At 50.1% G+C, this 20,719-nt stretch overlaps 1 protein-coding gene across 1 annotated transcript; it reads left to right on the top strand.

Annotated features, from left to right (window-relative positions):
- Window positions 1–16,329: 16,329 nt before the first annotated feature.
- Window positions 16,330–20,510, top strand: BTG2 (BTG anti-proliferation factor 2). Its single transcript, XM_079936967.1, has 2 exons — window positions 16,330–16,695; window positions 18,041–20,510. The coding sequence occupies exons 1-2, from the start codon at window positions 16,542–16,544 to the stop codon at window positions 18,373–18,375; spliced, it is 489 nt and encodes a 162-aa protein (XP_079793093.1). The 5' UTR covers window positions 16,330–16,541; the 3' UTR covers window positions 18,376–20,510.
- Window positions 20,511–20,719: the final 209 nt, after the last annotated feature.

Here is a 20,719-nt window from a genome sequence, read left to right on the forward strand (position 1 = left end):
GGAAGGCATCTGCCTTGTGGAGATGGCTGCCGGTGGTGACCTGGGCTCTGTGCGGCGGTAGGTAGAAGTAACGGTGCGCACGGTCGCACTGTTTACAGCGCACCTTCACAACCACATCTCACTTGATCCTGACGGCCACTCCGCAAGCAGGCTCCCCCACCCTCACTTCTCAGATGAGGAAACTGAGGCTCAGAGAAGTTTCTGAGTGGCCGTGAACTCAAGTGGTTTCTGACTCACGTTATTTCCCTTACGTGGCAGTTTGCCTGGGGAAGTCAGGCAAAATCTCACGGAGCAGGAAACCTTGACCCTACAGAGGCAGCTTCCTCCCAACCTTGGGCAAGGCCCACTGCAGATGCAGAGTCATAGTGGTAAAAAGTGAGTGTGCAGGGGGCCACACTGATGAGGGCTGCTGCCTGGACAGCAGCCAGGGGTACTCAGGGGCAGCGCTGGGACCAGGCTGCCCAGCCAGGGTGGGTGTGGCTCAACGCCCTAGAGAGAGGGGTGGGGCTATGGCTGGCCTAGGGGCTGCTGCCCTGTGCCCAGGAGTGGCGGCCTAGCCCGAGGGAAGCCTGACTGAGCCCAGGTCTTTTGTGGCCAGAGGTAAGTGTAAGATAAACAAGTGTCTTATTTTAAAACCAAAGAGAGGACAAAGGTTCTTTGTTTCCACAAATCAGCAGGAGAGGAAATGGGTTGTGTGTGGGTGTTGGGGGAAGGGGGATGGGGGGGCGGAGTTCAGAGCTCTAGCTGTGAGGAAGTGGAACTAGTTACCAAAGGACTTCCCTGTTAGCCAGAACACTTGCTCTCCTCCTGGGAGGAGTGGAGCAGCAGGGGCTAGAGGCTTGCAGAGGTTTCTCCCAGCCCTGGGAACCTAGAGTAAAACCAGTCAGCACAACGTCACCCTGAGGAGATGGGGGTGATGTCGGGCTTTCTGTGATGGGAACAGCAGAAATCCTTGAGTCTGAGCAGTGCCAGGACTTGGTTCCCCTCCTTCTGCCCTCCTCTCTTTGTCAACCTCCCAGAGGATGGACACTGCTTCCCCAAATTCTACTGGGGCCACCGCCTCTGGCCCCATCACTAAGACAGACAAAAGGGAACTAGCTTTTATTGCGCTCCAACTGCATGCCCTGTCCTGGGCTTCGCACCGCAGTCATGAAATGAAATGAAAAAGGACATATTTTCCTCCCTGAGGGGAAAAGGAGAATTACTAGATTAAAGGAAAGCCATCAACAGAGCTGTAAGCAAAGGTGTCAGGGCAGGGCGGGGGGTGGGCATAGGCATAGGAGCTGAGGCTGAGACAGTTTTCAGTCTTTCCACAAACTTTTTTTTTTTTTTTTTTTTGCGGTACGCGGGTCTCTCACTGCTGTGGCCTCTCCCGTTGCGGAACACAGGCTCCAGACGCCCAGGCTCAGCAGCCATGGCTCACGGGCCCAGCCGCTCCGCGGCACATGGGATCCTCCCGGACCGCGGCACGAACCCGTGTCCCCTTCATCGGCAGGCAGACTCTCAACCACTGCGCCAGCAGGGAAGCCCTCCACAAACTTTTTATTCCCTTAACTTCCACAAAAAGGGAAGCCAGCCAGAAAGGATTCTCCCCATTTTAGTGATAAGAGGTTTGAGGCCCCAGTAAGGGTGTAGCCAGGACACAAACACCTATCTTGTGCTTCTGTGCTCGCTGCCCTTTCTTCGAAGCCAGGTTGGGATCAGGATGGAGGAGGAAGTGGTGGAGGTGATGAGGTACCAGAGGGAGAAGAAAACTGAGGGATAGGGGACCCCCAAAGGCAACCCTGGATCACCTGATAATGCTGGCTAACTTTCCATGTCGTGTCCTGGAGAGGACTTCTATTACTGCCACTACTTCTAATAGTAATAACGGTTACTATTTACTGTTTACCTTGTGCCAAATACATAAATATTGTGGAAGGGATTAATGTACAAAATGCTTTAGAAGCGATCTCTTTTAACTCTCAGAAGAGCCAATAAGATAAATACTTTTGTTTCTATTTTTCAGACAAGGAGATTAAGGTTCGGAGAGGTTGGGGACTTTCCTGAGACCTCATAGTGGGTGGCAGGGGCCACACTCATACCCACTGTGCAGTACGGCCAAGGTGGGACACAAATGCTGCCCCATTATTTTTATTCCTCAACACCTTTGGCATCATCCAGCCCCAGAACGCTGGTCCCTGAAAAAGGAAGGCCTCTGTTCTGCATCCTCTTAAATTCTCAGGCTTAAAACCATTTTTACTCCCCACCACCATCACCCCCCCACAAAAGCCTAGGCCTCAGGGGTGGGGAGATGTCTGCAGACAAGGCAAAGGGACCACATTCTGGGCAGATCCCCTGACAAGGTAGGTCACTATCTCTCCTCATACCTGTGATTCCCACTCTTTGACTGGGCCCAGAGCTTGGTGTGAGGTAGGGTTTTCACCAGACAATTCTCTACCAGGGGAACTACAGAGAGGAAGTGGGTCTTAAGTAGGGTAGGGAGAGTGGGTGGGTGAGCACTGCGGGTGCAAAGGGACAGTTTGGGAGGCCCTGGGGACTTTCCCCTATGCCTGAACTCCTCCCCCAGACAGGGCAGCCAAGTGCCCCAACACCCCACAGGCTGTGAGCCTCTGGCTGGGTTTCTGACTCTTCCCATCCATGTCCTATTTCTCTCTCACCCTCTGCAGTGTACCCCCTCTCCGTTCATCTTAGAATTTGTTTACTACCCATTGCTCCCCTCACCCATCCTTCCCTCCCAACTTCAGGTGAGACAAAGTAGGCCTGGGGGGGCGCACTCCAACAGGCTTTACCCCAGCACAGCTGGACTCAGAAATGAGACAACCCCCCCACACACACCCGCCCCCAATGGAGACTCCATGAAGAAGCCTGGTTGAAATGTGAGCCTGAGCTTCTCTTGTTGCAATTTCTCTTCCTTTTCTGTTTCCTGGCCTCTACAGGGCGCTAGGCATCTTGAAGCCCTCCTTTTTTAGGCTTCTTCCCCTTCAGCCCCTAGGGCCGACCCCTTTTTATTTGACTTGGCTAGGGCAGCGGTGAGAGGCAGCTTAGGAGAAGGGAAGCGAGTCCCTTACAGCAGCGCCTCTAGTGAGACTTTCTGGGGGTCTCCGGAAGCACAAGTGCCAAGAGTCTTTTTGTTTGTTTAACAAGGAAAACAATGGAGAGATGTGATTGTCTTCAAGCATCCCCCAGCAAAGTTCCTCGTCTGTCTCCAAAGTAAAAATACACACCATGGCTGTAACGTGAAATACGCATCCTTGACACCTTGAGACAAAATAGACTGCAAACACACTTGGGCGTCCAAAGATAAGATCGCCCAGAATACAAATACCTGCTACCACACGGGGACAGAAAGTGATCACGCACGCTAACCCCCTGTTGCACCGACGTTTCTACACATAGCGTAAGGACGAGGCTCGGAGGTGACAGCCCCGTCAGGGGTTAAGCCCGCCCTCCCCTCCTCCTTTCCTCTCTGCCCCTCCTCCTCCCTCCCCGCCGGCGTCACTGGTTTTCTTGTCGCGGGGCCGCCCCTCCCCGCCGGCCTCTGACGTAGCCCGCGGCGCGTCACTACCCGGCCGACGGGAAGCACTGCCCTTATATGGGCGCAGGCTCCGAAGGGGTCCGCGGGGGCGGGAGGCAGGGCGACAGCTACCCGCTGTTCTCGGCCAGGCTCTCAACTTCCAAAAGATTCCCAGGCCCGGGCAAAGGTGAGCCCGTTTGGAGATAAGGACGTGGCTTTCCCATCTCCTCCAGAGAGCTGGAGAGCCCAGGTGGGCAGCCTTCCAAGACATTCTCTCCGGGCATCCTCCCTGTTTGTGTTTCTCTTGAAGTGTTCAGAGCTAGATTGAAATGCAGATGACAATTGGCCTTTAATAGATTCACTCAAATGGTCCCTTAATGCTCTGGATCCCTAATGTCCACGTCCAGAAGGCTGTGATGCAGAGGCCAGCGTGGAGTAGTGGAAAGGACAGGCTTGCCACTGCTGGGCAACCTTAAACAAGCCTTTTAGTCTCTTCCAGCCTCATTTACCTTATCCGTGAAGTGTAGAAGGTTCTTGCCTGATGGAGTGGTTGTGAGGATCAGATGGGTGTTCAACTTGTTCGTGTAAAGCCGCTTTTTAAGCTGTGAAGTGCTGTGCAAAATTACGGTGGTCACTTTGTACCCTGGAGGAGCCTTGTTCAGGTCCCTTTCTGAGGAAGGGAGCAGCAGAGGCCCAGATACTGACTTGGCTTCCAGAACCTGTCTCTGGGGCCTTGCCCAACCACTCTGGGAATGCCCTTGGCCCTGTGGAAAAGCTTCAGCTGTGTACACAAAGTCATCTGATGTATGCGTCTGTGCTTCCAAGGCTGTGATGGGCTGTTTCGGGCCGCTGCTAATACGCAAGTGGTGAGTATGCTTGAGATGGCCTTTCCAGTTAAACCACGGAAGGAAACCAGAATTGCCAAAAGACAGTGGGTGAGCAGTTGTGTGAATGCCTCATACAGTACTGGACTGTCTTCTGCCCCTGCTAATAAGACCTCCAAATCCAGCTCAGGACTCCCAGCCCCTAAAAGCTATTTCATACTGGACACCAGCTAACTGCTGGTGCCTCCGTTCCAACCCTGTTCATTCATTTCGGACTGTGTTTTCTCAGTGCTCATCTGCCCACATTTCTCTGTCTGCTGGCAGCTTTGCCTGTGTGTCCTCTGTGTGCATGCTTCCTCCTCGTCCCCAACTTGGAGTTTCCTGAGGGCAGGAACAATTTCTCTCAAACTAGACTGAAGAGCCTCCACCCTCCATGCTTGAGGACAGGCACCAAGTCTCCTTCCTTTGATCGCTATAAAACAAGGAGGACAAAAGGTGTTCAGATCCTGGGGTCAAGTGACTGATTTATGACCCATATATAAATGGCAGTGAGGCATGGGAGGGTCAGACAAGGCCAATCTCTGCAGTATTCACCTCCCCCTCTTTCTCTGCTTCCTGTCTCAGTGATCCCCACAGAATCCACTCCCTGCCAGGGAGAACTGTGCTGAGTTGTTGAGAGTAGATTGCACAGTGTGCCCTGGCAATCTACTTCTACTTTTTTCTGGTAGAGGGTACCTGCCCCCACTAAAGCTCAAGACAAGTCTGAAGATGAAATCCCACTGCTGGTGCCAGTGAAGGAAACTCCAGCTGCAGGAAGCGTAGAGACACGAAAAGATGCCATAGGAAAGAAGTCTCCAAAGAAGAGTCCTGGTACACACCTCATGGGAAGAAGAGAAAGGCCTCCCCAGCTTTGGAGACCCCAAGAGATGCGGAGCCCAAGACCCCAGGTAAAGGCCCAGGGAAGAATCAAAGAAGAGTTGGAGAAAGAAAGAACCTCTTCGCTTGGGAAAAAAGACCCAAGACAGACTCCTAAAAAGCCTGAGGCCAAGTTCTTCACTACTGCTAGTAAATCTGAGAAAAAAGCTCCCCGTACCCTCAAAGAGTGGCCCAAAGAACTCAAACTACCCCAGTCAACCTAACATCAGACACTCAACCAGCAGGAAACTCATCAGAGCTATCCAAAGAGCTTGGAAAAAATACCTGGGTCCTGCCCCCCATTGTAACTGCTGAGTAAGGCCTAGACTTAAATATTTTTTAAAACCTCCACAAGTAATTCTGATATGTGTTCATGGGTGTAAGAACCAGTAGTGTGAAGTAATCCATTTATTTCATTGTTCTTCTGTGTATTTACTAATGCAATAGAGGGAAAATAGAGTTTCTTCTAATCTACTTTTTTTTTTTAAATTAGACGTATGGGGTTTTTTGTGTGTTTTTTAAAATTAATTAATTAATTAATTTTGGCTGCGTTAGGTCTTCATTGCTGCACGTGGGCTTTCTCTAGTTGCGGCGAGCAGGGCTACTGTTCTTTGCAGTGCACGGGCTTTTCATTGTGGTGGCTTCTCTTGTTTCGGAGCACAGGCTCTAGGCACCCGTGGGCTTCAGTAGTTGTGGCACATGGGCTCAGTAGTTGTGGCTCACGGGCTCTAGAGTGCAGGCTCAGCAGTTGTGGCGCACATGATTAGCTGCTCTGCGGCACATGGGATCTTCCCGGACCAGGGCTTGAACCCATGTCCCCTGCATTGGCAGGCAGATTCTTAACCACTGCGCTACCAGGGAAGGTACCCTGCTAGGAGGCAGGTACCCTCCTTTTGGAGGTGGTGGTTCTCATTAAAGGTAAGGCACTTGAGGGTGATACCTAAGGCCATGTTCCCAACTGGTAAACTGTCAGCTGAGATCCACTGCTCCTTAGGTGCTGGCTAAGATTGGTTCAAAGCTTCATTCTAGGGCTTCCCTGGTGGCGCAGTGGTTGAGAGTCCGCCTGCCGATGCAGGGGACGTGGGTTCGTGCCCCGGTCAGGGAAGATCCCACGTGCCGCGGAGCGGCTGGGCCCGTGAGCCATGGCCGGTGAGCCTGCGCGTCCGGAGCCTGTGCTCCGCAACAGGAGAGGCCACAACACTGAGAGGCCCGCGTACCGAAGGAAAAAAAAAAAACTTCATTCTAAGAACTATGGGAAATCCAATGCCCCTCCTCAAAATATTCCAGATTCCTCCAGGAGTGGGGGTGTCTCTAGCTCTGAGCTCCTATTTTTCTTAAGTCAAATCGGTTTAGGAATCATCTTGCCAATCTATAAGTGCTCTTGCTATGTGAGCGGTGTATTTCAGCCCTTTTCCTTTCAGATTCTTCCTGTTTTCTTTTGCAGAGTAAGTCACCTCTTTCTAACCCCTACCCACACTTCTGTGCCTCTCTACAAATTCAGTGAGATGGGCCCAAAGCTTCTGTGTGTTTAAGTTCTTAGGCAGAGTCCCTCCTCCTAAGCCAGGCCAGGCTGGAGTGGGGTGGTTGGTGGTCTTCCTGGACTTACATACGTTTTTGTTTTTTTTGTTTGTTTGTTTTTTGTTTTTTTTCAGCACACGGGCCTCTCACTGATATTACAACATAGGGATTCACACAGATTAAGGAAGAGACAGGGTGGGTCTCCTGGCCCACACTCTCTTGTTATAGATAAGCAGAGTGTGACTCAGGGAAGTGACTCCCAATCCAGCCACCAGGCTCCCTCCTCTGAACCACAGGTATCAAATGCTTGGCCTCCGCTGGCTCTGAGCCATGGTGCAGTTGAGAAATACCTGGGGCCCAGAGCCAGGAGGCCAGAGGGGGAAGCTGCAGTACCTCTTTATTTATTTATTTGTTTATTTATTTATTTTACATCTTTATTGGGGTATAATTGCTTTACAATGGTGTGTTAGTTTCTGCTTTATAACAAAGTGAATCAGTTATACATATACATATGTTCCCATATCTCCTCCCTCTTGCGTCTCCCTCCCTCCCACCTTCCCTATCCCACCCATCTAGGTGGTCACAAAGCACGTGCAGTACCTCTTTAGATTCTTCCTCATGTCCCTTTTTATTGAGTCTGTCTTTCTCCACACATTAGCCCCCTACCCGGGGGGTTTCTGGCTATCACAGCTGTGATGCCAGCTTCCTGCCTGCCCCAGACACCCAGCCCCAGGAGGCCCAGCCCAATTAAGTCTCTGCCAAAACAACATCTGGGGCAGCTCCAACAGCCTCAGGGCCTCTTCTCTTGTTTTCTGTCTGGAGATGAAGGGGGTTTATGCTGGGCCCCTGGGAGTGAGGATGAGGAGACTTTGCAATGTGTCTGTCTTCTAAGTTTGGGAAAGAGGCAATAAATTCAGCTTCAGATCTGCTGCTGTCCCCAAGTCCGTGTGTTCCCCCGTTGAGTTTCCGGCACTTTCAGCCACACCTTTGAGTACTATTGGAGAAGGCCCAGAGGGTGAAGGTGTGGGAGGTCACATTCCTGGGGGGCCCTCCAGGATAATAGACTTTTAACAGATAGTCTCCATCCTTTTGCTCCTCTGATATACCTAGGGAGTCACAGAAACAAAAACACATTGCTGGGGACCTTTCCAGCCAGATAGTGGTCTAGCCATCTGTCCACATGTCTTCTCTCCCCCAGCTCCCACCTTATTCACACTCTCTCTCATACACTCTCAGCCATCCTGCCTTTCTTTGCTCTGTCCTCACCACAGGCCCGTGCTGGTAAAGGAGGGAAGGAAACCGGAGCATTCCTCTAGTGGGTCAGTAGGGCACAGCAGCTGAGAAGCAACCCTCAAGGGAATAGCTATCTTTGGGGAGCAGATCTCCTCCCTAGATAGGAACTGACATACTGTCAGCATATGTCACAAGTTTGATGAATTAATAACACTTTCCAGCGCTCCCTCCCAGCAGAAGGAGTGTGAACCTGTATGAGCCAATGTGGTGCAGGATGATATAAGGGGATGAAGAGGTGACTTTGGAGAGCACAAAGCAGGCCCTTAGAGCCCAATTCCAGGAGCCTGGAGGCCTCAACCCTCCAAGCCACAGAGGTCACCTGTGGTCCCCTGGCTGACCCCTGAGAGCAAAAGTGGCAGTTCCCTGTCCTGTCCAACACTCTGTGTCTCATGTTTTTGTGGCTCTTTGCCCTGAGACCCTGAATTCAGTTGTCTCCCAAGGCCCAGTCAGGTCTAAGTCCTCACTCCTCCTCACACTGGTCGCCGTCCAAAGGACAAACACTCTCATCCCCACCCTCTGTGTAAGTGCTCTCTGCTAATCCAACTCCCGCCACCTCCCTCTCAAACCCTCTTGTGTCCAGCAAAATCCCTTGTAGCCTCAAGCCCATCCAAGCATTTTCTGTGCCTCCTGACCCTAGCTGAAACGGGGCTGTCTCGAGGGGAGCTTGTTCCTCTGTCACAGCCCAACCCCTCAGGCTCACGTGGGGGGGCAGCATCTTCCGTGCTCTGCATTACCTCTTCCGACCGTCACTCCGCATCACCTTCTCTGAAGTTCATTTTGTCCTGCTGTACCATCGTTTTTGACCCTCCTGGTCACTCTTTCTCACTGACCCCAGGTCTTGCCCCTGCAGGGCTCACAGTCTTTCTCTCTGTCCCAAACTCCTGCCTCCACCTGAGGAAACATCAACATGTGTGTGAGCAGCTGAATACATTCTGCCTCCTGGGCTTTCAGCCTCCTACTCCACCTGACCGTATCCTGCCCTCAGCTTCCAACACCTGCCACTCCAAAACCCACCACTGTTCCTCCAGAGCCTGGCACCAAGGGAACTCAATAAATAGTCCCTGAGTAAGTGAAAAAATGAATGAGGGAGTGAATGAAGCCTGTGTCACAAGACGGGATGTGGAAAAATGGAAAGGGCACTAGATGGGGTGGGAGACGGAGGTTCGCCACTAAACAGCTGTGTGATTTTGGGCATCTTTTCCCATCTCACAGCCTCCTTTTCTTCATCTGCAAAATTAAAAATTTTGTGTAGATGATTTCTGAAAACCCTGCTTCTGACTGTTGGCAATACCAAGCTGTGGTTTACTTATACTTATCTGTAATATTTAGGCTTTGCACTAAGCTCTTTCTATATGTTACTACTTATCTACCCAGTAAGTATGTGAAGAACATATTGTCCTCATTATAAAGATGAGAAAAATTGAGGATAAGAGAGATTAAAGATTTGCCTTGTCATAGATAGTAGGTGGCAGATTCAGGATTAGAATCCAGGTTGGTCAACAAAAGCAAGTATGTCTGAATGTGTCTCAAGATGAAAGAAACCTCCTCTTTAGAGGAACTGCTGTCTGCTCTTCTAAACTAGGGCTCCGAGGGAGATTTCCCTGGCGGTCCAGTGGTTAAGACTCTGCACTTCCACTGCAGGGGGCACGGATTTGATCCCTGGTCGGGGAACCAAGATCCCACATTGCTGCGTGGTGAGGCCAAAAAATATATAAATAAATAAATAAGGATAAACTAGGCTTCCCGTAGTGAAGGTCTCTCTGAAGTGGCAGGGGGCTGCCTTCAGAATCCTGGCTGCGGGTACAGGCCACCCTTTGCGTGTGCCTGACCACCACCAATTCAGCCAACAGTTATGAGCCAGGTGCTGCAGCAGGGGGAGGGGTTGACACAGATGGTGGTGTCTGGGCAGACGTGTCAGGTGGGTTTGGAGCTCTAAGAGTGCCTCTGAGACAAGGTGTGCTGAGTAGGGTCCATGGACCACTGCATCAGAATGGCCTGGATTCTCATTACAAACAGGCCCATATCCCATCTCAAACTACGAATTAGAATATCAAGGGAGAGGCTGCTTAATCTGAATTTTTACCAAACTCCCCAGTGATCTGAGTTACTGTCCTAAGAAGTCCCCGGGTGTAGGGATTTGAATGCCGGATAACAGATTTTTAATTAATGCTGTAGGCAATGAGAAGCCACTGATGTTTTTTAAAGGATGGGGCAGAAAGACTGGGGGAGGGAGGACACTGCCCGTGGCAAGAGGCGAAAACAGGAGAGATGTTGCGATTGCAGACTCTCTAGGCCTTGGAAACTGATTAGCAGGGGTACAGTTAAAGGTGTCTGCAGACTGTGAGCCTGGTGACCAGACAAAGAATGGTAATGCTATTGAGGGAGAGAACGAAATCAGAAGTAGAGAAAGGAGAAAAGTATCTTGATTCCTACATGTTGAGATAAAAACACCAGAAAAAATATTTCAAAAATGTCCAGTTCGGGCTTCCCTGGTGGCGCAGTGGTTGAGAGCCCGCCTGCCGATGCAGGGGACGTGGGTTCGTGCCCCGGTCTGGGAGGATCCCACATGCTGCGGAGCGGCTGGGCTGGTGAGCCATGGCCGCTGAGCCTGCGTGTCCGGAGCCTGTGCTCCACAACGGGAGAGGCCACAGCAGTGAGAGGCCCGCATACCGCAAAACAAAAACAAAAACAAAAACAAAAACAAAAAAATGTCCAGTTCTCAACTGAAAAAAAAAAAAAGTAGTTGGGAGTTCAGCAGGAAAGTTAGGGTTAGAGACGATGCTTTGACATTTGCTCTATATCGGGAGATGCTAATTCAAATACCTCCAGGATCAAGGCAAGTTATACAAAAGAGGATTAAGTGTAATAATAATAGCAAATCCCAGCATCCAGCCCTGGTAAATGATAACCACCACTTGGTCTCAGCAGGGATGCGATAAAGAGTTGGTGGGGACCCGGGTGAACTGAAGGACACACTTCCTGTCTTAAGTAACAGTCATTACTGAATAAGAAGGTGGAACCAGTGTAAACAGATATTCTGATTTTTAAAGAGAAATTATAATTCTAGGGTTTTATTTTGATATGACACTTCCTAATCGTTAAATGCTGACAACTAATTTTTTAAATGCTTAAACACTGTAGAGACCAGACACTATATATCTGTGACTGAGTCAGCTCTGCCTCACAGGCTTCCAACTTGTGACTTCTGAGCTACATGGACCGTATTTGGGAGAGAGAGTTGAGCACACTGAGAGGAAATCCAGAGACTGTGTGCTGTGGAGAACAATGACCCACCCAGGCTCCCAAGTTTGCCTATGCGTGAGCCCAGTAAAGCTTAGAGAGGCCCTGATTGTTTTAGCCACCAGGTGTCTGATGGGCTCCCGGGTTGGTGGTAGCAGGTGGAGCCTGCATCTGCCTTGGCTATTTCTATTCAGCACCTGGAGACTGTGTGGGCAACGGCTGACGTTCTGATACTTTGCAGGTTAGATGCTGCTTGGGGCCAGCAGACTTCACTCCACCACCCTCTGTGGCTATTTTCATCCTTCACTATAAAGGTGCCCTGTACCTCAGTGTCTGAGTCCTGACTGGAGCAGACATCTTGTTTAGCATATCCTAGTTGCTCACTTTCCTATAAGGAAGTTCTTCTGTTGCTTAATTTAGGTGCTTTTTATACAATGGAATCTTCTTTTTGCATCTATCTTCAGAGCAAGTGGAGAAATGGGTTACTTTTTAGCTTCCTGACTCTTCTCCAGCCCTCAAGGCATTCTTAGAAATGGTCCTTAGGGACTTGAAAATTGTTGTGACCTGGGGATTAGAAAGCCCTTTTCACATTTATATTCTACCAAGCCTTCCTTCAGTCCAGATGGGTAGTTTTCCACTCTACCCTAATCATCTTCGCATTATCTGTTTCTGTCCCTGTTCTCAGTTCACTTTGGGGTAGGGGGGAGGGATTTAAAGACAGAAACTTAAAGATAGCTAACATCCCCACTTTCTTAGTCTTTGTTAGCAGTTTCTAGGGACAACATCATCTTTTTTTGTCCTCGATTCCTGTTCCTGATTCTAAAGAGTAACCCCCAGACTGGCTGGCCTAGATCTGAACTTGAAGGGTACAGCTTTGTGAGAAGGTGATAGGGAACTCAAAAAGATGTTCTGGACATTACCCAATGATGCTTGCAAAGAATTATGAATATATTTAGTGGTATTTCCACTCTGATTAGAAAGTGAAGAAGAGGCATCTGTCCTCCCTGGGTGATGTTTCTTATCAGCTCTGGTGCGCAGAGCAAGGTTGTCACCGATGAGGCCTGAAAAGAGGAAAGATCAAATTAGCATCTATACCAGCCACACTCAGACATGCCTGCCAAAATACACACTCCAACAAAACACCCACACATCAAAATGATGTTCTTCAACATATACTAAGTACGTGTTAACATCTGCAAACATATATCCACATTCCCTCCTATCCACAGACATCATACACATTTCAGTATGTACACTCAAATATATATATACTGCCCTCCTACCCACACTGATACACACATACACACACACATACACATGCACACTCACACACAGACCTAGTAAAACTACACACTGCACAGTGTAGGAGTGAGCTGATGTCATCTTCCTAGAATATTGCAGCCCAGACTCTGCCTGCAGATCAACTTTACTCAACCTCAGGTTTCAACATGTGGTCAGGAAACTGGGAGGTAGCCTTGACAACCAAGCCAAGACCCTGCAGGCCCAGCAGGATGCTGAGCAAGACAGTCACGTACAACGTTCTGGTTGCTCCTGACTGGGGAGTAGAGAGCAAGGCATGTGTGATGACTCCACAGACAAGGCCAGGGCTGAGACCTGAGGAGAGGGACCCAGTTCTGGTGGGGATTTGGTCTGAAGAGGGCGGTTTGGGATGCTGTGGGTCACTCTAGAGGGGCCACACAGGTAGGCTGTGCAAGTGGGTGAGATGGGCATCCAGGACCAAGGGAGCCAGTGGGTAGGGGTCACATGGTACAGAAGAAGTTTCTGATCCAGTTGAGGCACAAACTAGCATCCACCCCCAGCTCCACCACTACCTGCCCACTTGGCAGTAGGTAGAGCCACAGGTCAGCACAGTGTCAGGACATTTAATGTTCAAAATTCAACTCAAGGCCCTTCAGGGGAGGGGAAGAGAGGAGTGAGGAAGAAGAGGAGAAGAGGGAGGGAGGGACACACTGTCCTTATCCTGATGCTTGAACTATGCCTTGGCTCTACCGAGGAAAGGGAGGCAGCAGGCAACAGGAGAAGTGAAATCTGGACTTTAGAGCTTCTAAGGACTGTGGTCCTAGCAGTTTAAGGGCAGTTTCAGCAAATTCCAAAAGTAATTTGGATTATTACAATGTATTGGGTTGGCCAAAAAGTTTGTTCTGGTTCGACCATAAGATGGGACAAAAAACCCAAACGAACTTTTTGGCCACCCCAATAGTTGGCCTTAAACTGATCGAGAATCTAAATCCTGAGCTGGGTACAACTACACTGTAGAGTAACTTGGAAACTTTGAATGTTGGCTACATTAAACTCCCTCTCCCTAGGCTTGTGTGTAGAAAGAAGAGAGGATGAGAAAGTAGGTGAAGTGCTTTCTGGTTCTTATTATCACTGCCCTCTACAAAGTTCAGAACTAATCACCAATGATGAGAATAAGACACTTCCTAGGTAATGGGGGAATGTGGGGGATAAGACCTTGCTACTGTCCAAAAATGAAGACTGTTTCCCTTCAGTTCATTGCATCATCATCTAGAACAGCTCTGTGGGATGAGGTGGGACCAGCAGCCATTGTAATAGCACAGGGACTCCATGGTCTAATGAAAAGGGCATATTTGAAGTCAGCAGATCTGGTGCCAGTCCTGGCTCTATTAAGAACTAGCTGTGTGACCTGGTGAGTGATACGAGAACCTACATAAGGACAGAGTTCTATTTCCTAAGTCAAAAAACAGGTGATGATCTGTCACAAGACTTTTTTTCCGTCAATTATGGACTAAAGCAAGGCCCAGAACACCAGACCCCAGTCAACAGCATAGTCAGGAAGATGTTAAGTATTTTCAGGTTTTGGTGCTAAACCACCCTGTACACCTGTCTATACCTTGACCTGTTTCCCTGGCCTCCTTGGTGGTTGACCTTGGTCAATTCTGGTCTTGCTGACACCTGATCTTTTTGTTTGATGCACTCCAGGTTATCTTGTTTCCAGTCCTAGCCCTGTTTCCAGTAACAATTGTTTCCCCCTACATGAGCAGAGGTCTCACCTGGCCTGATCCAGCTTTGTGGAGGAGCCAGTGAAGAGGCCATCTAAGAGATGTGTTCAATGCCAAAATACTAGAATTCCAGGGCATTTTAGTGAGCTATATGAAGCAATGGAGCAGAATATTTGAAACCTGAACTGTCCTGGAAATGTAGGACATATGAGCATAGTAACCTGTTTTCAAGCAGTCTGCAAACAAGATGTCAACCTCTAAAAAGATCACTAAGAATATCAAACAACAGATTATAAATGCCAAATGGATGGTATGGATAATATTAATTCTGTAGTGAGAAAATGGTCAGCACAGGTTTTCAAGGTGGAGGACCAAGCTTAAGCTGTGCGTTCAGGAGTGTGAGGGATTGGAAAAGATGCGAAGGAGGCAGTGAGGTATCCAAGAGATAATGGCATGAGCCATGGTGCAGCAATGCCAGGCACATATAGGCATACATGGAATGGGGACCACATTACAGGGCAGGGATAGGGATCATAGGCAAATGTTGAGGGCTCTGGGATGCAGAGCTGCTCTGATGCTTAGAGAACAGTGATGAGAGTCACCTTGGAGCACAAAGTGGCAGAAACCTAAAAAGATAGATGGGGCCAAATTATGAAAGGTCTTAACTATTAGGCAAAGAAGTCCATACTTAATGCAGTAGACAAATGGAGGGTGTCTCAGAATGATCTGAGCAAAAGAAGAGCAAGTGAATGCAGAACTTTAGGAAGGTAAGTCTACTAACAGTGGGAAGGGTGATTTGGGGATTGGATTTGACAGAGTCTACTGCAATCATCTAGATATGAAGAAGCGACAGGTCTTGAGACTGGATCTAAGGAGCAAAGTACAAGGTGAAGCCAAAAGTGAGTCTGAGTTTTCTGGGTAGAGTGACTGGGAACCGATGGTATCTGATAGAAATGGAGATCAGGAAGGAAGCTGGCCTTGGAGAAGACAGTGGGCTTAGACTGACATTGATTTGGTGGCTGGACATCCAAGGGGAGAGACAGAGCAGGTAGGAGGGGCGGGATGAGAGAAGATGTGGACAGACTATGCAGATAAGAAAGTCAATAGTAAAAAAGTAAACATCAAAATGGACAACATGAATAGAATCTCTCTAAGGAAATAAAGTGGAGAGAAAAGGAAGAGTGAGTGGACTTAGTGAGGGAACGGGGACAGGAAGAGATCCAGGGGAGACACAGCCGGGGAAGGAGGCAGAGAAACCTGGGGTCAAGGAAAAAGAGGGGAGACTGCCTCCAGAAAAAGGTGGTCAAGGAAAATAAGAATTTACAGAGGCCACTGGGTTTGATTCATTTAACATATACGTATGAGGCACCTATGTATGCTGGACCCTAGTATATTAAGAATTATCCCCATTCAACAGACCTCTAGGAGTGCCTGTGATGCTGCCAGGTTCTGAGCCTGGTTCCCCGTGTGGAAGAGGAAGACTGAAAAGTTTTGCAACACTCCCTCCACCCCTACCCACCCAGCAGTCGGTAAGACTCGGATGGTTCTAGGCAAGAGAAAAGGCATTGCTGTAGAAGAGCATAACTTGTTGGGGAAGTTGGTATTATTGTGGAAGTAAATAGAATACTTAGTCTCCATTTCCGGAGAGCCAAGAGGAACCCATTCCGACTAGTTGGGAAACGCGGCAAAGCGGTAAAATGGGTGAGTTCTGACAGGGTGTGGTTGAAAGTGGGGGAATCAGAAAAGGCGACCTCCTGGTAGAGGTGGTGTCAACGAAGGCTTCTTCTTGGAGGTGTTCTTTAACCTGTCTGGAAGAATGGGAGAATAGGAGAGGTCAGAGAATCCCCAGCTTGAAGCGCCGCTCTCCTTCCCAGAGAGCCTTCGGGCCCCCCCACCCCTTTCTCCTCCCGCTTCCCTCAGCCTGCAAGCTCAGCTACTGTTCCCAGCACTGACGTCAGCGGGCGATGACCTCAGCGCAGAGGAGGTGGCGGTAGGTGGGGGCGGGACTGAGACCGATGGCGCGCGGGGCGGGGCGGACGCCAGGCTCCGCCCCTATCCGCTGGCTGCGGCCAATGAACTCCGCCGCCGGCTCCTCCGGCTCTCGCAACAGTATGAAAGGCGTGTAGCAGGTAAAGTCCGGGCAAAGCCCTCGCGACTGGCGAGCGAGCGGAGGCTTACGGTTCGGCACGTCCCATCAGAGACCTCTCTCTGACCCCCGCCTCCGCCACCGCTCCCAGAGTTGCACACGACATGAGCCAGGCCAGCTGGACCGGGAAGAGAACAGACATGCTCCCGGAGATCGCCGCCGCTGTGGGTTTCCTCTCCAGCCTTCTGAGGACCCGGGGCTGCGTGAACGAGCAGCGACTTCAGGTTTTCAGCGGGGCTCTCCAGGAAGCCCTGACGGGTGAGCACATTGCGGAGGGTCCTGGCGCCCGTCGAACCCTGACACCGGGGTTCGGCCCCCCTCCCTGCCTGAGGCGTCTTTCCTCTCCACTTAGGGCACGGCTCCCCACTCGAGCAGCTCCGGGACTCGGTTTCCTTCCAGCTCCCGGGGCGGCCTGCAGTCTCCTCCCCCCACCCCCACATCCCCACCTTCCGCCCATTCCTCTGGGTCCTGTCCCTCCTCCTCGGCCCTGCTCTAGGGTCTCGGTCCGCGGTTGTTCTGGTTGGGCGCTCCCCTCCAAGCTGTCGCGGGCGCAAACACTAGACCTGAGTGCGATCCCGAGTACCCAGCTTATGTCCCGGAAGGGGGGGGTACCTGCGGGTCTGAGTGCGAGCTCATCTCCCTCAGTGGACCCTGAGACCCTGCAGGCAACAAAGCCTGACCGGCCGGGGGGTCCTTATGGAACAAGAAGGCGCAATTGAACCTTCTCAACAACTTGGAGTCCCAGCCGTGGTTCTTCCCGCCGCGCGGGGCTGCGCTGAGCCTGCGTCTGCTGTTCACTCAGTCGAAGTTGGAATCCGGGCCCCCTTTGTATTTTCTGCCCACCCCCTTAGCCATCTGCCACCTATTATGGTACAGAGAGAGCCTTGTACGTAGTAAGTGCGCTCTGCGGGCGTGTGTCGGGGTTGAGGGCGGTGCGGTGTGAGACGGAGGAGGTTGACAAGATACAAGCAGCCGCTGGCTGGGGAAGAGACCCATCTCCCAGCGGTTTCTAGCGGGTTGGCCGGCGGTCTTGGGCAGCAATAGCCATCTCTGAACGTGCCCACACAGATCCTGCCTTCTGAGGAACAACGTATGTTTCACCCAAACATCCCGGTTTTGCCTCCCTTACCCGCTGAGACAGGCCTCTGACTTTTCAAGGCAGAGGGAACCACTGAGGCACAGGGTGGGAGACATGGGTTCGACAATAATGGCAGCCTTCTTGGCCTTGAAACTTCAGCTCATAGGTCCCCAGAGGCCCTGCCTGGACATGCCAGCCCCAGTCACACCCCTCCTCCTTAAACTGGGGATGTGCCAAAGGCAATATACTGGCTACAGAGGATTGACCCAGAGCTCTGGGACACCCTCCCGATACACATAAACCCTTGTCCTGGAAGGAGGGGTTTTTCCAGATCCCGTAATTTTTTTTTCTGCTACAGTGTCAGGAGGGTTTCAGGAGGGTCCTGAAACTCATGAGAAACCATGTTGCTTACTTAAAATCACTAGGTCCCTTCCTCTCCTATCCCATCACCCCCACCCCCCTTGTGTAGCATCCATGGCCCAACTGTTCTAACCAGTGCATATCCCCCTTGTCCTGTTTCCACAGAGCACTACAAACACCACTGGTTTCCTGAAAAACCATCCAAGGGCTCTGGCTACCGCTGCATCCGAATCAACCACAAAATGGACCCCATCATCAGTAAAGTGGCTAGCCAGATTGGACTCAGCCAGCCTCAGCTGCACCGGCTGCTGCCCAGTGAGCTGACCCTGTGGGTGGACCCCTACGAGGTGTCCTACCGCATTGGGGAGGATGGCTCCATCTGCGTCCTGTACGAGGAGGCCCCGGTGGCCACCTCCTACGGGCTCCTCACCTGCAAGAACCAAATGATGCTGGGCAGGAGCAGCCCCTCAAAGAACTACATCATGGCAGTCTCCAGTTAGATCCCCCGCCACCCCACCCGGCGCTCTGCTGTACTCATTCTGCTGTGACAACAGGCCACTGCATACCTCTACCTGGGGAATTGTATTTTAAGTGAAGAGTTATTTATATATATATATATTATTTTTTTTAAGAAAAGGGGGGAAAAAAACCAAAAGATTTTTTTAAGAAAAAAATCCTTAAAGGGAGCTGCTTGGAAGTGGCCTCCCCAGGTGCCTTTGGAGAGAATTGTTGCGTGCTTGAGTCTGGGAGGCAGTGTCTGGAATGGGAGGGGGAATGGTCAGGGAGGGCATGGGTCTGGCCAAGGTGAGGTGGGAGAAGCTTGGCTAGCAACCCAGGAAGATGTGAGAGGGAGCAAGCAAGGTTAGTAACTGTGAATGAGAGAGGTCAGGATCTGCCCTGGGGAGAGAAGAGAGGCTGAGTTCAAACCTCTCACCCAGGACACCTGCATCCCTGGCCCCTCTCTTACTCAACTCAGGGGCATTCAAGCCTGGACTTAAATCATACTATATTGCCTAATCTTCTCTTTCAATTTTTGATGAGATTCTAGGCAGAGAGTGAAAAGGCCTCTCCTGATTCCTTCTGTCCTGAGCAGCTTTTCTTGAAATCATGACTTGTTTCTAATTCTATTCTCAGGGGGCTGTAGATGTTGCTTCCCACCAAGAATATAAAGCTTTTTGTTTTGGGAGTCAGGGGAGTGAGGCAGGGGTTGAGGTTTATTGGAGTTGGGAGAGAAGGGCACTCTGCACAAAACCTTTGCCTTGCTATGAGCTGCTCTATGTGTGAGTATGTGTGGCAAATACCTTGGGGTTGATTTGCAATGGAATTTTGGGAACCATAGAGTATCCACTGGGATATTTTTTGGCCAAAACCCTTCTTTTGTAACCAGACAGAAGTCCTCATGATGCTGCCATTATCCCTTTGAGAGGTGGCTCAAAAGCTACAGGGAACTTCAGGTCCCTGAATACTGCCTTCTTTTTAAAAGCACAACACTCCTCTCTAACTGCCCCCCCACCGCTCCTCTCCCCTTCTGGTTGGGTCATGGAGCTACCCTATTTTCTAGGACAAGAGTTCTCAGTCACTGTGCAATATGGCCTCCTGGGTCCCAGGAGGATCTGGAGGAGAACTGGCTCTCACAACCTCCTGGTGCCCTGGTGGGCTTAAGGAACCATTTCTCCCTCTGTCCTCAGGACTATGGCTGGATGCTTAGCCTTGTAGATATTCCTTGGCTGAATGGGAGAATGCCCCAAGTTCTGCAGGACTACTTGGTATTCTTGTAGGGCTGACACTGAAAGCCAAACCTTGGGCAGTGTTTTTTCTCCCTGGTGCTCAGACCACCTGTGGGAGAGGCTACTGTCTCTCTCAGTACAATCCAAATTTGTCTATAGACTTGTGCAATACTTACTGTTCTGGGTTGGAGAAAAATGGAAAATTACACAGGGAAGAAATCTCCTTCCTTCAGTTTCTCGGTGACATTACTGAGGGATCCTCAGAAGGCCTTGAGTTTCCCAAACCTGAATCACCTTAAGAAGGATGTAGCTAGAACATCTGGTCAACCTGGCTACCCTCCTGCTGTTGCCTTTAGTGAGGAAACTTTCTCCCCACTGCCAGTCCCCTTTCCTGCATTTCTTAAACACTCGATTCTGACTCAAGGGTGCTAGTTACCAAACACTCCCCTACCCATTCCTGCCAGTACTGCCTCTTCAACTTTCCAGATCCCGAGTACCTTCCCAGATCCTTTTTCCAGTCCTTATTGCTTTAAAGTTAACTTCAGGCCAGTAGACCCAAGAGCTAATTTTCCGGTCTGTGGGTTGAAACAAAGCTGTGAATCACTGCAGATTGTTGTTGCATCTTGTCTGCAAACAGGTCCCTGCCTTTTTATAAGCAGCCTCATGGTCTCATTCTTAATCTTTTCTCTCTTCTTTTTCACGTTCACTTTAAAAACAACAAAACACCCAGAGCTGGACTGTTGAGCAGGCCTGTCTCTCCCATTAAGTAAAAATAAATAGTACGTTTGTAAGCTATTCTGACAGAAAACACAAAGGTTACTAATTGTATAATAGTGTTTTTATATGGAAGAATGTACAGCTTTATGGACAAATGTACACTTTTTTTTGGTTTCTTTAATAAAAGTGTAGCAGATGAAGTCGTGTGGTATAGAGAAGATAAAATTCCCACATCACTAATTTGCATTTCCCTCAGAAGCAAATCCTTTGTGCCTCATAGTATTTCTCTTCAGTTGGATTCAGCAGACCTATCGCGTAGGTGGTAGGGACATTTCCAAGCATCCCCTCTTTCCTGGGAGATAGCTCCTTACTTCCCTTCTTTAATGCATATTCTAACTTC

Source organism: Stenella coeruleoalba (genome assembly GCF_951394435.1).
Source record: "Stenella coeruleoalba genome assembly, chromosome: 1".
In the NCBI taxonomy this organism is placed as follows: Eukaryota; Metazoa; Chordata; class Mammalia; order Artiodactyla; family Delphinidae; genus Stenella; species Stenella coeruleoalba.

Bases quoted from the DNA above. Each gene is read 5' to 3' on its own strand.
- BTG2 (XM_079936967.1), top strand. From the start codon at position 16,542: ATGAGCCAGGCCAGCTGGACCGGGAAGAGAACAGACATGCTCCCGGAG. The intron at 16,696-18,040 runs GTGAGCACATTG...CTGTTTCCACAG, and splicing joins TCTCCAGGAAGCCCTGACGG to AGCACTACAAACACCACTGG.